The sequence below is a fragment of the Ruditapes philippinarum genome, unplaced genomic scaffold (genome assembly GCF_026571515.1).
Source record: "Ruditapes philippinarum isolate M1 unplaced genomic scaffold, ASM2657151v2 ctg4469_1_1_1_1, whole genome shotgun sequence".
Lineage (NCBI taxonomy): Eukaryota > Metazoa > Mollusca > Bivalvia > Venerida > Veneridae > Ruditapes > Ruditapes philippinarum.
This window is the reverse complement of record NW_026864450.1, coordinates 15,902-29,961: the sequence shown is the minus strand read 5'-3', so window position 1 is coordinate 29,961 and position 14,060 is coordinate 15,902. Positions and strand designations below refer to the sequence as shown.

At 30.6% G+C, this 14,060-nt stretch overlaps 1 protein-coding gene and 1 long non-coding RNA gene across 2 annotated transcripts in view; one reads left to right on the top strand and one right to left on the bottom strand.

The window, feature by feature from the left end:
- The window catches only part of LOC132725610 (ubiquitin carboxyl-terminal hydrolase 15-like), a 66,427-nt gene extending 52,816 nt beyond the window's left edge, over positions 1–13,611 (bottom strand). The window contains exons 1-2 of the mRNA XM_060710755.1: positions 13,525–13,611; positions 10,869–10,996 (exon numbers count right to left, since the gene is read on the bottom strand). Of these exons, the coding sequence (XP_060566738.1) occupies positions 10,869–10,996; positions 13,525–13,607 (211 nt within the window). The 5' untranslated portion in view covers positions 13,608–13,611. The remainder of the gene's footprint in view (positions 1–10,868; positions 10,997–13,524) is intronic.
- LOC132725611 (uncharacterized) lies at positions 281–2,103 on the top strand. Its single transcript, XR_009625079.1, has 3 exons — positions 281–439; positions 964–1,060; positions 1,401–2,103. It is a non-coding gene; the product is annotated as an uncharacterized LOC132725611 (long non-coding RNA).
- Positions 13,612–14,060: the final 449 nt, after the last annotated feature.

Sequence of the window (14,060 nt, the reverse complement as noted above, 5' to 3'; positions counted from 1 at the left end):
AGGTCAAATTTGTTTTCAATACTGATGGGAATAGGTATCACTGCTCTACTTTGGTAAATATTTATCATTTGACAGTTAAAAAGTGCTTGTAAATCGGATTAGACCACAGCTGTTTTCTCTCGGCCAATCAGAGAGGTTTAAAAGTGTTTGATATATCCCACACATCACAGTAAAGTGTTTGATATAACTATCATGTTTTATTCAACTGAAAGGAAAACCCCGTTATGTGCACGCTTTATGAGGGGAAAATTTCTATGTATATAGGGCCCGTAAGTCTCGTTTACTTTCACTTTCGATTTTCCACTTCCGGGTACATCGGCAGACATATTTACCATTACGCATGTAGGTAACCCCGAAGAACTCGAGAGATATAGAAGTTAAATTTGTTTCGAACCTCTTCAGATAGTCAGGAATGGAAAGCACGGGTAAAAATATGCAGGTAGGTCAATTATCTGACGAAAAACCGAGGGATTTATAGAGTTTTATAAAACTAGTTTATTTTCGGATAGTGACAATTGTTTCGGATGTTTTGTCAAGGTAGTGAATTCTAGTTGTTTAGCTTTTGGTATTGTTTTAAAACTACTTATGTGCGAAATTTATTCAAACCACTTTTACTTATTGAAATAAACAATGGAGAAACGCTTTAATTCTAGTGTATATTAAAGTTATACAAAATTCGGACATTGCACAGTAATTCGGATATATCTTCTCTTCCATTTTTATCAAAATTTCAATACTTATATTGGTATAATAAACCCCAGGTCCCAAGTAAGAGTTTTGATAATTAAATCAGAAACGATTGATCATAGATGTATGCAAAGTTTAATAGTATAGATCCATTTCTAACTATGGAGAATAGTATCAAGGCACTAAAACTTTTTTCAATTATATATACATGTGAATATGGTATCTAGCAAATTATAATTGAAATAAAAAATATAATATTTGAATAAACTATTTCAGATGTGTAGACAGGGAGGTATATGACAAGCATATTCACTATGGACCATTAATCAACTGTTTGTACTGCCTATGATCCTGAAATATCTATACATCAAAGGTAAATACATGTAAAATAATTGATTACTTTTTAGTTGAGATTGGAGAGATAAAACAAATATTTTAAAAATTTTTTGGATTTCACTGCATGATAATTGATAAGTAAATAAAACATGAAAAACAGTCATGTTTCAAATTGAAGAAGATAAATATTTTTGACTGTTATATATTATGTGTTGTTGTTTATCTTTAATTTTTATTTACTTCAAATATGAAATTTTCTGTCAATCATGACCAGCTTATTAAAAGTAATATAAATATCATTTCTAGTGTTTTATTCAGTGAAATATATTCAGGTCTTACACTTATAACAACATATTTATTGATTTTTCTTTCTGCAGATAACAAGGAAAAGATGAAGGAAAATTTGTCCAGGAAGAACTTTATTGCAACTACCATCTTCCAGTTCCTTAATTTGAGAATAATATCAGAGAACACACAGTTACAGTGAAATATTAGTTTAATATAAGCCACTGAGAATAGCCAAATGTACTTTTCTGAAGAAAGTGAATGACATCCAGCACAAAAATCTTAATGTAAAAGAGTATGATTTTATAGTGTTTGACACTATGATTCCATAATCTTGTTAACTTGTTAATGTCACAATGATAGAAACAGAGTGAAATATCCACATTTCATTGCAGTTTTAAGTATACCAAATTAGAAAACACACCAGAGATAAAGATTTTCATGGAATCACATTAAATGACTATGATGTAAAGATGAAAAAGAAAACAAAATAGTAAAAATATTATATATCATCTACTTCTAATATTGTTAGTGTAATCATTGATAAGCTTACAAATTTGCATTCAATGCTTTGATACCAAGCTGACCATTTTTCAATTAGAATATGATTTTTAACTCCATGATAATTTGTTCATGTAAATTTTCAAAGTCTTTACATTTGTAAAAGGAAATATGCCTATTCTTGTATCAGTAGACATTCACGGTGTAAAGTCACATTGTCCAAATAACTAATAATAATTTCAAGTGATTTCCTGAAGTTTTTTTCCACTGGAAAATCAGTGTGATATATTTGCAAAGCAGTGGACTATAATTTGTGTAAAAATAAAAGTTTATCAAACTTATAAACTGTTTTTTATTTCTTCTATATGCTGTTCATGATCATAAAGTTTCATCTGCAAAATAAGTGTGTACTTAAATTCTCTAACAGAAATGGCTAGATTGCAGTAAATACTATGCATGTCATTTGAATTTGTCTGGCCTGAAATCGAAACAGACACTATCTAAATAATATTGATGAATAGTTCTTTATAGCTCTTCAATGACTACATTGACTTTTATGTACCTGGACAGAAGTTAAAAGCATTGATTTTTTTTAAACATTTACAATTTTGAAACATTCCCAATTTGGGTATATTAATGTATCAGTGATGTATTTGTATTGTATCAAGTGCAAACCCTAAGTTTTGCATGTTTTGTATAGATAATTCACTTTTGGTCAAATGTCAACAGGTTCAATACATTATATTACAGGTAATTTGAAACACAAAGACGTATATGGTATGTAATAACTGTCCCTCTGACACTAAAATCTTTCAAGGAATGCAGAATTGCATGTCTTCTACAATTATGTGATTAAGAGACAGACTTGGGCTTTCAAGGGCTAGCAAGTTAGTGTTTCGCTACTGAATACTCAACACAGATGAATTGCATTAATATTGTTTACTCTGGTATTACTTACTACCTGCCATGTACAATGCAAACCATGGCTTTTCTAAGAGCAGTGAAAGGCTTTTTGTGGAAGGAATTTAACACATCTTGCCTCAGAAACAAGTTTTCTTTGATATTTATATCATGGTTTTTGAGCATGTCACATGCTTATAACCTGAAGAAAGAATTGCAGTAAATAAATTATTTATCATAAAAGTAACAAAATTTAAACAAAATATATTTCATACAAAATACTTAATCAAAATAACTTTGCTAACTGCCTAAAACAAAAGCAAATGATGGTTCAGGTAATTGCAAATAGTTACTTTTTGAAAACTATATCAGGACACCAAATTCAAAGCTTTTGAAGAATAAAAATAAAAGCAATTCTGAGGCATTATTTAATGTGTCATTAAAAACTCCCTTGAATCAATTAAAACTGATACATTAATAAAATGTTTAAAGATAACTTTACTTTTACAATTTCAGTGATCATGGTGATATAATATAAAACTCAATCAAGATAGAAAACTTTTAATGCAGAACATTTATCTTTTTACCATTCTTGTCACCTTACAAGTCTATTTATAACAGATTTATCTTAACTGTTATGAAACTAGATGATGCCTGGTTGAAACTGTTTTGGACAGTCATTTGCAGAAAATAAATTATCTTTGAATATAAATATAAAGTTATGACAGGTTATTTATTTCTAACAAAGAGTTTGAAAGACAGATATTTTGTTAAAAATTTTTACACTGACATATGTCTTTGAAGTGTCTTCAACCTTAGTTTTTATTAGAATACAAACATTCAGTCAGACAGTTTACACAAGCCATGGAGCTCTAAGAAGCTTTAATTCAGTCAAAAATCTGTAATGGACTGCCATGTCTCTACTACTATGTACTCCAAGGCTGGGTATGGACATTCCCTTTCAACTATATCTAGTGGTATCACTATTTGGTTTCTAATCTGATGGTGAACACTCCAAAAAAAAAGCCATCATGCCAAGTACTCAAGATCCAACCTTGATATCACAAACCTGCATATAAAGAAAATTTATCATGAGTTGAAAGTAATAATAATTAGTCAGCTATTAATTTCAATCATTTTCAAGAAAAATATTGTCATGAAAAGAAAATATTGTTGAAAAGGAAAAAACCTTTCTTGGTGTCCTAGTTTACATACATTGTAGAGTTGCTTTGACAAATGATGTTAAAAAATGTGATAGTGACTAAGTTTTTGTAACCATTTTCTGAACATGATTTATTTAAAAAATGACCCACTTACTTGAGAAAAAAATACTTTAATCAGTATTCAACATGAATAAACTACATATGTCATACTGATTGTTTATTTAGCTACACTGTACATTTGTAATTATTTACAAAAATGTGAACATTATGTTATACACGAATATATGTTTTTCATTAATGTAGTTTAAGTAGCTTTAAGTATATTTCTTACCAAAACGATTTTACAGCAGCTACATCATGTCATGCATGTGTATTTACATTGGATACTGACGTTTTTCATCTCACCACTGTCCTCTGTCTAAATATCTACAGGAGTAAAATATTTCATCAAATTTTATGACAATTTAAATTGGTTATATAGCTTGACTGTTTGTGCTTTATAAAGATAATAATAATAATAAATAAAATTTTCAGTGATAAGAAAATATATTCAACTAAAACACGCTGATAATCATAATGAAACGTTCTATCCGAAATATGTGCTGTCCGAAATTTCTAAACATTATATTTCTGAGAGATAATCAGGTTGCGCTATAGAAAATTGATAAAATCAAATTCACCAGTCTAAAGTCAGATGCGAATTATTTGTATCAAATAACAAATTTATCAGATTTACATAGAAATATGAAAATATTACAGCATTTATTGCGATAAACTGAATTCGAAATGACACACCCACCTGAAGATTATAAGAAGTGTCTTTCTTGATACTTGTTCACAAGATGAAACCATTTGCATTTCGTTACAAAATAAAAAGACTCTGCCAATTTCAACATTTCCATTGCTTTTCCGTGTAAGTTTTACTTTCTTACCGGCATACAAGTATTACCCAATATAGATTAGCAATGTTGTTGATATTTGTTTGTACCCGGAAGTGCAAAATATCGTGAAATCTCGCAAGTCACATGACGAGACTTACATACCCTATTGCAAAGTAAATAGTGTAATTCCCTTCTAAAAAAAATGTCATTTCATCATTTTACAAGAATAGTTACTGTATTTGTAAATAAGAAAAAACTAGCAATAATGATGTAAAATTCGTTTATCTATCTATTTAAATCTATATATGTATCTAAATTTTACGACGGCTTTTCAGGCACTATGTTACAATAATCGCATCCTGAATTATGCCCGGTGTACTCTTAATAGCAGACACTGTAGACGTACATTCATTTACTGGTTTGGGAAGAGGGGATTCCACTGGTGGGGAAGGGGGTGGAGTTTCCGAACGGTGACTGGGCTGCGGTTGTAACGCTAAGGAAAATCTATGCTTTAAGGCTTCAGAGGGACGTTTGTAAAAAAAATTCAGTTCATGAATGAAGAAAAAAAGTCAATGTTGGGTGTGTATAAAGCATACAATAAATAAACGAATCTATATATACGTCAAGTAAAATATTTTCAACTTCAGCCGAACAACCAATTAATATCCTGAACCCTATTGTTGTTTAAGCATTAAGGAAAACGTTAAATGAAAGTTACCTGCCCGTTTCTCCAACGAGCCCACTCTTGATAAGTAGCCATCGCCCATGATTTCTGTCTAAGAGTATATTTCGGTAAGCAGTCTTGCTTCCAAGCGCTGTGTACGGTGTTATGTCATTAAATCATTTAATTGAGGAATCAACAGGAATAACAACAAAAATATCCCAAGTTTCGAAATTATAATGTTATCACATTCAGAAATGTTAAATTCTTCCCAATTTTCTTCTGACTGCACCTTTGCATCTATCTATCATTCCATTCAATAGATTGTGTATTCAGTAACTTATGAAAGAACATTAATTATGCCATTTTCTCGTGCATTTTTTTGCCTACAATAAGGCCATATAGATTGAATAAGAAATATTTGGATATCCCTATGTAACTGTCGGAGAAAAAAGCCGTTTACGCATGTGTAATTTTCACCTTAAACAGAGAAAACTACCTGTGGTCTAAGTCAGATAGATCGCTCGTACCAGTTGGATGTGAGATTTATCAACTCGCTTCGCTCGTTGATAAATCTCACATCCAACTGGTACTCATGATCTATCCTATACATTTACAACGCGTAAAATCGAACCGTACGCGCATCAACTCAGCGCATGTTGTTTAGAACGTTGGGTACCCAACGGTGAAATTTAGTGTGTATATTACCCGTCTGGCTCGGTTATATCAATTTCTTTCGGGTGATCAATACCCAAACAAAAAGGCGGAAAAATTCTGAAAGGGTAATAATAGCATATATACATGTACAAGTTAAACAATTAAAGGGAGTGTTATGTAAGTTAAAGTATCGCATTTTTTTCAATAAAAAAAGAAACCTGAAAATGTTACTGACAGTGCTCTACTCTAATAAATACAATAGTTTTTCCTCTATACACATACATACATTTAAATAATCTTGTCATTTATGAAATGAATGCATAGAATCTTTGTGCAACCTGATATGAATAGTAGTTATAGCTGTAATGAATATCGTTCCTTTAGCTAAACATCCAATTCCACTTTTTTAAGATCCAACCTGTCTTCGTTTTACTTTTTTTCCATCAATTTTAAAACTCTACTCATTGCTTTGGTTACTTTTTATTTATTTCTTTTTCTTTTTTGATTCCTTTAATCCATGATCCGTCGGGATTTTTCTGCTCTATCACCATTAATTGACCCTGATATAACCCTGCATCCTGCAACGTCTTGTCTTTGTCCATCAGCTGTTCGTACATGTTTGTCATATACCTACTCCATAAACGGACTTCTTTATCACTGGGTATGCTAAAATGGATGGAATAATTTTCACTGTTAACAATAATATTATGGTTTTATTATTATTATTATTATTATTATTATTATTATTATTATTATTATTATTATTATTATTATTATATTGTAGTTTTACATAGTTAATAATTTGATTTGACCATTTCGATCAGTATATTTTTTTAAATTTTGTAAAAGGACAAAACATAAACTCAAAAAAAGATATAATAAAAGTGATATTACGGATTGTATAGCTTCTGCTGAAAGATTTTGTAATGACATCATCTGGTTTAGAGTTATCACAAATCTTTAAATGCCAGAAGTAAATTTCCACTTTCAACGATTTACTATAAACACCTTCTTCTATCACTTTTCTTGGTAATGGTTCCTGAACAAACGAAACATTCAACACCATCGAAAATTTATTTCGATAATCTTTATTACAACATATATATTTTTCGCTTCTGTACCTTGAATAATTATCATATTACTAGTAATTTTTTGAATCAAATAATGATGTAAATTTGAGACAACAGACATTGTTCTTACAAAAACATTGAATTATTTTAACCAAATATGTTTACTTATCGTAAATGTCATTTAAAAACAACATGATTTAATGTCTCTATTAATTCCATATACTGTACATGCACTAACAATATAGAATTTTTTATGTTATGTTATATGTTATTTACAATATTGCTTATATACTTATTGCCACTTTCTATACCTCATGTTTATTATAAGGGTTGTGTTTGTTGTCTAATTCAAAGAAAAAATGCTCAAGAGTATGTACACCTTCAAAAAACGTCATTTGATAAACATATCGTACAGGGATATCGTACAGAGGTATTCACACATAAAATAACTGTTACCTGTCCTCCCAAGAGTCCATACCAAGACAACAACATTTCCCAACATTCTTCAGGAACAAGTTTATAATCTAAATCATCTGTCAAGTGATATTTCAGTTTATCCGTTCCTTATGAAAGTTAAACATAGGTACAATAATTTAATATTTTTTAACACTTACACTGCATAGATTATTTCATAAGCATACTTTGGTGGATAAGTATAACATAGTCAACTTAAGGGCCATGTCTGTATTTTTATTAATTAATCATCTTATCAATTATGTTACTTTAAATCATAAATGAACATCTACATTAACTGTTATGACTTTTGTATCTGCATTCTGGATAAAATCTAATGGATTTACAAGCTAGTTCTTTGAACATTGTAGGAAGTGAGTTTAGAGGTGGCTATACTTATAAGAGCAAAATAATGGTTATTAGGAAAAGATGATCTTTAATAGATAATGATAATTGGTATTATAATGATATTCTATTAGAAACTGCTGACAATTTTAACGATTTATGTGTAGTTTTTAATTACAACGGGTCTTTTACACGTAATTGTTTAAAAGCAATGTCTGTTTTATCAAAGAACATCAATTTATATGAGATAAGTTGCAGCTTTTTGTCCAGGTCTCAGTTAATGAAGTGTTGCTTTGGGATTTTCAAAATCAAACGACAATGAACGATTGCATCTTAAATTTTGTTAAAGATATACTATGTTCATTGTTAAGTTAAATATTTTAACTACATAAATCTATTGAAATCTGTGAAATTCTTATTGAATATGTCTACTTTGAATATAAAAAGAATAAATATAAACTATGTATGGGAAGCTGCGTTCACGATTACAGAAAGAAAGAAAGAAATTTCAAGAATAAAATAAATTTGTGACAATTTTTTTTAATACATAATGCTGCAATTCAAGCTTTGAGATAACAATTTATTACATTTATTGTTAAATGATCTGTTTTGTTATCTTAAAGCTTGGATTGCAGCATTATGTTTTACATCTTCTAGTCACAAATTTATTTTATTCTTGAAATCAAGTCAATAAGGGTTTACAATAGAATTCTCAGAAAATCTGTCAAAATATGGTTTCTAATTGTTATTGTATTTTTGTTTTCTTTCTTTATTTGTAGTTTTTTCTCGCATCAACTTAAATAAAGACCACAAAACTTATTTGGGTTCTGGTTGACTTTGCGTCAGATATGAGCACCTCACATCACAGGGCTCGACGGCGTGACTATGTTAACACATGGTTTTGGTCCCGTTATAGCATGGGCAAAAGAGGGAAGAATAGCCAATTTTATGCTATTATAATGTTTAACACATTACAATAGATGCATCTGTTGAAAAAAAAACAGATTCTGAAATTGAACATCATATCTTTCATTCTTCTATAACAGAATATGAAGTTCAGTTTGCTTTTAAACACTTGACACAAGAGAAAAAAACCTGGACCAAATGAAATTATGCCTGAATTATTTTTTATATAGTATTGGCAATATTGTAACTATTCTAATAAGGTTATTTAATTAGCATCTGATTAGTTCCAATGAGCTTAGTGTGAATTATTACAATACACAAGAAATTTAATGTGATGTACATAACGTCAAAAATTATAGAGGTATTCGCTATTAATAAAATAAGCAAAATATAGTGTTGCATCCTTGTAAACAGAAATAATTATTTGCACGAATACTTAAAAAATCCTGCAAACAAATCAGGATTAAAAGCAGAAAGCTCAACAATACATAGAGCATTTATATTAAAATCAATTATCGATCATATGTTAAGAAACAAACAAAAAATCGATTCATAAACACAAACTTGAGAATTGGCAGTTTGGATTTTGAAATAAAAAGGGGAAGATATACCCATACCCTAATTAAGAAGTGAACGACTTTGCAAGGTGTGAGATAATAACAGTGTTGAAGATCAACAGCATTTCTTACTTATTTGTGACTAATATGTCAATTGTTATGTACATGTTATGCTTTGTAAATGTATTGTGTATTATACCTTTGCATGGTCTAGAGACCAAAGACAAAGAAATGGTCATTGACTGATCTTTGTATGTTAGGCAGAAGCTTAACGCTAATGTTCCACTACAATTAGGTAGAGTAAGGGTCAATTGTGTCAAGTTCAACAATGATAAGAATTGTAAATTTACTTTTCGTTGCTTATACAGCCTTAATTTATAAATTTTCATAACTTGGTCTCTGTATTTAAGGTCAATGTCACAGGTGCTAAAACATTTTTTCTAACCTTGCTTAAACAGTCTTCATTTATTCACTGATTTGATGGTAGCTTAAAAAGACAGGAGAGATCTTTATGTTTCCGATAAGTTGTCTTGGTAAAGACAAATTGAGGTGATAGACCTCAAGCCAAAATATTTGTGTGAGTTCCCATTTTTTCAACACGGACGTCATTAAATCCGCAGTAAATGGTGTTTACCTGTTTAGATTCTTGGTAAGGAGTTCTACAAAAAAAGTTGAATGTCCAAACTATACAAATGTATATGGTTTTGGGGAAAACTAAAAAACGATTGTTTCAGAAAATAGCAATGGTAAATTATAATCGGAACTTTACATTGAAAGAAAAACAGAACTGTTATTCTATTTCATTAAATATTACATTAATCTTTGAAATATTATGTCTGAAAACTTAAGATGTTAAGGTGTGTATCTTAAAAATAACAATTTTGGCTAATTTTAACACCGCCTATTTGGAAATACGCTATTAACTTAGTTTCTGCTCGCCATTATGTGATAATGGCCATCGAAGGACATTTAGACAATTTATTGGCATCGTCGAGCCATTATTGTATAATGGCAAGTAACAATCAAGTATCGAACATTTAATTTAATTTCGAAACAAAAGTTAATTAATGAACTTTTAATGGTGGTTATTGCGTAAACTAAAAAGTGTTATCAAAACTGGTTATGTATTGGTGTACTTTAAACAAAAATTGAAGACAGTTTGATACATAAAGAATTTAAACCTTGAGAATAATAAAAGTAACATCCAATATTATAATTTCAAACATATCAATCGCTTTCTTATTTTTTGTGATGAATAAGAAACTAAAATAACATTTTGAGGGTAAGATTATTATTAAATGTTTGAATGGTTTGATAAACGTTACCTTGTAAAATAGTGGTATTGTCTATAGGTCCTATTTGACATCAATAACGTACCTAAATTATCAATCATTCAGCATTTAATGGTCTTTAGATACGACAACACAACATACAACAAATGTTTGATTGGTTTGGTATAACGTTACCTTGTAAAATAGGGGTATTGTCTATATGTCCTGGATGAGCTGATTCCTCGCCTTCATTACAGTGGTCCTTGCTCTCGTAACCAACATAACTTTTCCACTGTTTGAACCATTTGACATCAATAATGTACCTAAATTATCAATCATTCAGCATTTAAGGGTCTTTTCATACAACAACACAACATACAACAACACAATTGTCATACTGAAATGTTAACATGAACTCCCAATGCTGTTTATACCAAAGCTTAATTTAAAGAAAATATTAATCATCCTATTGTTATGAAAGAAAGGATAAATAATCACAAGAAATCATTTTGTACACTTAATTATTAATTATTTAATTATTTAACGATGTTATAAAACAAAATTTATTAGTACAGATTCTATTGAAATTTGTAAGGATATTATTGTCTAAAAACAGTGTAAATTCTGCCCGAAAATCATTCTTTCGTTTGCACTGCAATTCAACTACACTTCAGTATTGTTATACTTTTCTGTTTCTTCCGATCATTGATGCCAGTATTAGTAAGTGTTGAGAATTGAGTAACGCTCAAGCCGGTGCTAGGGGCGTGAGTGAGAGATGTTGCCCTTATTCATTATCCGTGATGTACAGACTCAATCAAACCAAGTCTGCAATGTTCATGTAATTCTGTCGTGATTAATGCTTCCGAGGGATCACTTTCTTTCCAGAATTTCTTAAACAATATTTTGGTATTTATCCAAGGTAGTTTATATTGGCTCAAATATTGGTTAAAATAAAGACAGTGAACGTAGACAAACAAAATCTGTAAGAAATTTGCTTGAAATCTATGTTCTCACAACAAAAACTGTTCGTTTCAACAATGATCATTTGAATTCAAGATAACTGAATAGTTTGAAATTTTATTATACGAACCATAATAATTATTCATATTGAATACACGTATAATAATGTTACATTTTGACAAATTATCTACAGAAGTAAATTATGTTTATAGTATTACGTGTAAATTTGTATGCTTGTTTGTTTGATTGATTGGGTTTTACATCACGTCGACACAGTATAAATCGAACACGATAACGTTTACATTAATCGGTCAAACCATTATGATATAATTGGTTGTGCAAGTTACTCAGTTATTACATTTTGCACAAAGAATAATTAAATTGGATATAGACACGTAAATCCGAGTAGCGTAGTGGTTAGAGAGTTCAGATTATGACATGTATGAAGAGTTCATGAAAAAGAAAATGCTTTATTTTTTAGTTCAAATCTGGAATTGTGCAATATTTTTTTATGTCTGTATGGTTTTTACTTTCAGAAAACATTTTCATATTCTCTTTTATAAACCTGTGATTAATTTAATATTTTGTACAATTTAAAGTTAAACTTATAACGATTTATCAAAATTAAATTATTTGATTTTAGCAGTCATCAAACAGATTGAAAAGTATTGTCAATTTAATTCTTTTTAAAATTTCTGAATTCAGTTTGTTATATTTTTAAAAAAATTCGGCTCATTTGTATATTTATATATTAAAATTTCTTCCATTCCAAATGTATCACTATAATTACGACTGTGTTGCCTCTAACTTTACGTGTTAAAAGCGATTGTGTGTAAAACTAAATATTCTCAAATAGTATTGTGTGAAATAAATTCACGAGTTCTTAAAAAATAACTAAAAACAAAAAAGGAAAAGAAAAGAAAAAATGCTTTTTCCTAGAATCGAACAACGGTCTCTACATTGACGAAGCCAACACTCAACGACTACGTTATTACGCTGAACGTTTAAAAAACGAGTTATTGTTTAGGTAGTTAAAGATTTAGGCGATAAATATTATGTTTTTATATAAGAATTATCGACATCCCTTTTTGTCAATATTGATGTAAACAGATAATGAAAGGAATAGCTAATTCGAGCTGTATATTATATGACAATGTTCCAGCTTTACTGGTGGATGAAGACCTTGGGTCTATTTCCGTGCATTATTTCAGGCACGAACAGGCACCTGAGTAGAACAACCGACGGTCCGTAAGCTAGCTGGATAGCTTCCTCACGTGAAAGAATCCAAAGTCCCTGTCGGGATTCGAACCCACAAGTGGTTTGTTATCAACGACGTTCACCACTCGGCAACGAATGACCCCTTACGAGTAAATAAAAAGTTTGATTATAAAGTAGGTCATGAATTATCCGTTAAAGGCATATTATACAAATAAAGGGTAAACACGTTTTAATAGCGGTTTTACAACATGTTTGTTACTTGAAGACAGTAGCCCTACATGTGAAATAATTTGTCATCAAGGTAGCAAAATGTAAACAAATAGTTTTTGAAATCCATACAAAACAATGAATCATAATAACGTTTATTAACTGTAAGATTATAAATATAATAAGCCAATGTGTAACTTTTTGGAAACTATTATTGAACAGCAAAAAAAAAAAACTCTACAGAAATGAAAAAAGGCATTTCTTGGACACAATGTGCCTTTAAATATAAAATATATAGTGTCGTGTAATTATATTTGAAACTCTGTTTTGTGAGAAACGAGTGCATTTCCCTAATGTTGTAGAAAAACTGTGAAAGTACAAAGTTTCCGAGTTTATAGATGGGAAGATTAAAATTTAATATACTATAAACATAATGTAGATATTCAAATAAAATCTAAAATCTTACCATGTCTCTCCTTTAATTAATGGTTTCTGTAATTGGTTTGCAACGATTGACTTCTGTGTTTCTACATCTGGTACTTCTACCATGGACTTTGGCTGCATGTAAAAATTATTTCTATGTAAACATTGGAATGCAAGTATGTCAAATTTAAGCTACAGTCTCACTTACATCCCGGCAGAGCCCCGGCAGATCCCCGGAAGACGTCCGGGCTGATCCGGGAACGACCAGGGTACGACCGGGAACAACCGGAGTACATCTGTAACTCTGTCGGCAACGTCCGGGATGATCCGGGATGATCAGGGCATTCGACACCGGATGGAATAAAATATTAAATATTACCGGGGTGGTCCAGGATGATCCGGGAAGGTATAGCTTTGCCGGCTTCATCCTTAACTCTGCCGGGAACGACCGAGGTTATACCGGCCTGCCAGCACAAACCGGGAATGATCCGGGGTAATATATAGGCGGTAGAGCTACAATAGAGTCCCGGTAGATGCCGGCAGAGCCCCGGTAACTACAGGCAGAGCCCCGAACTACGA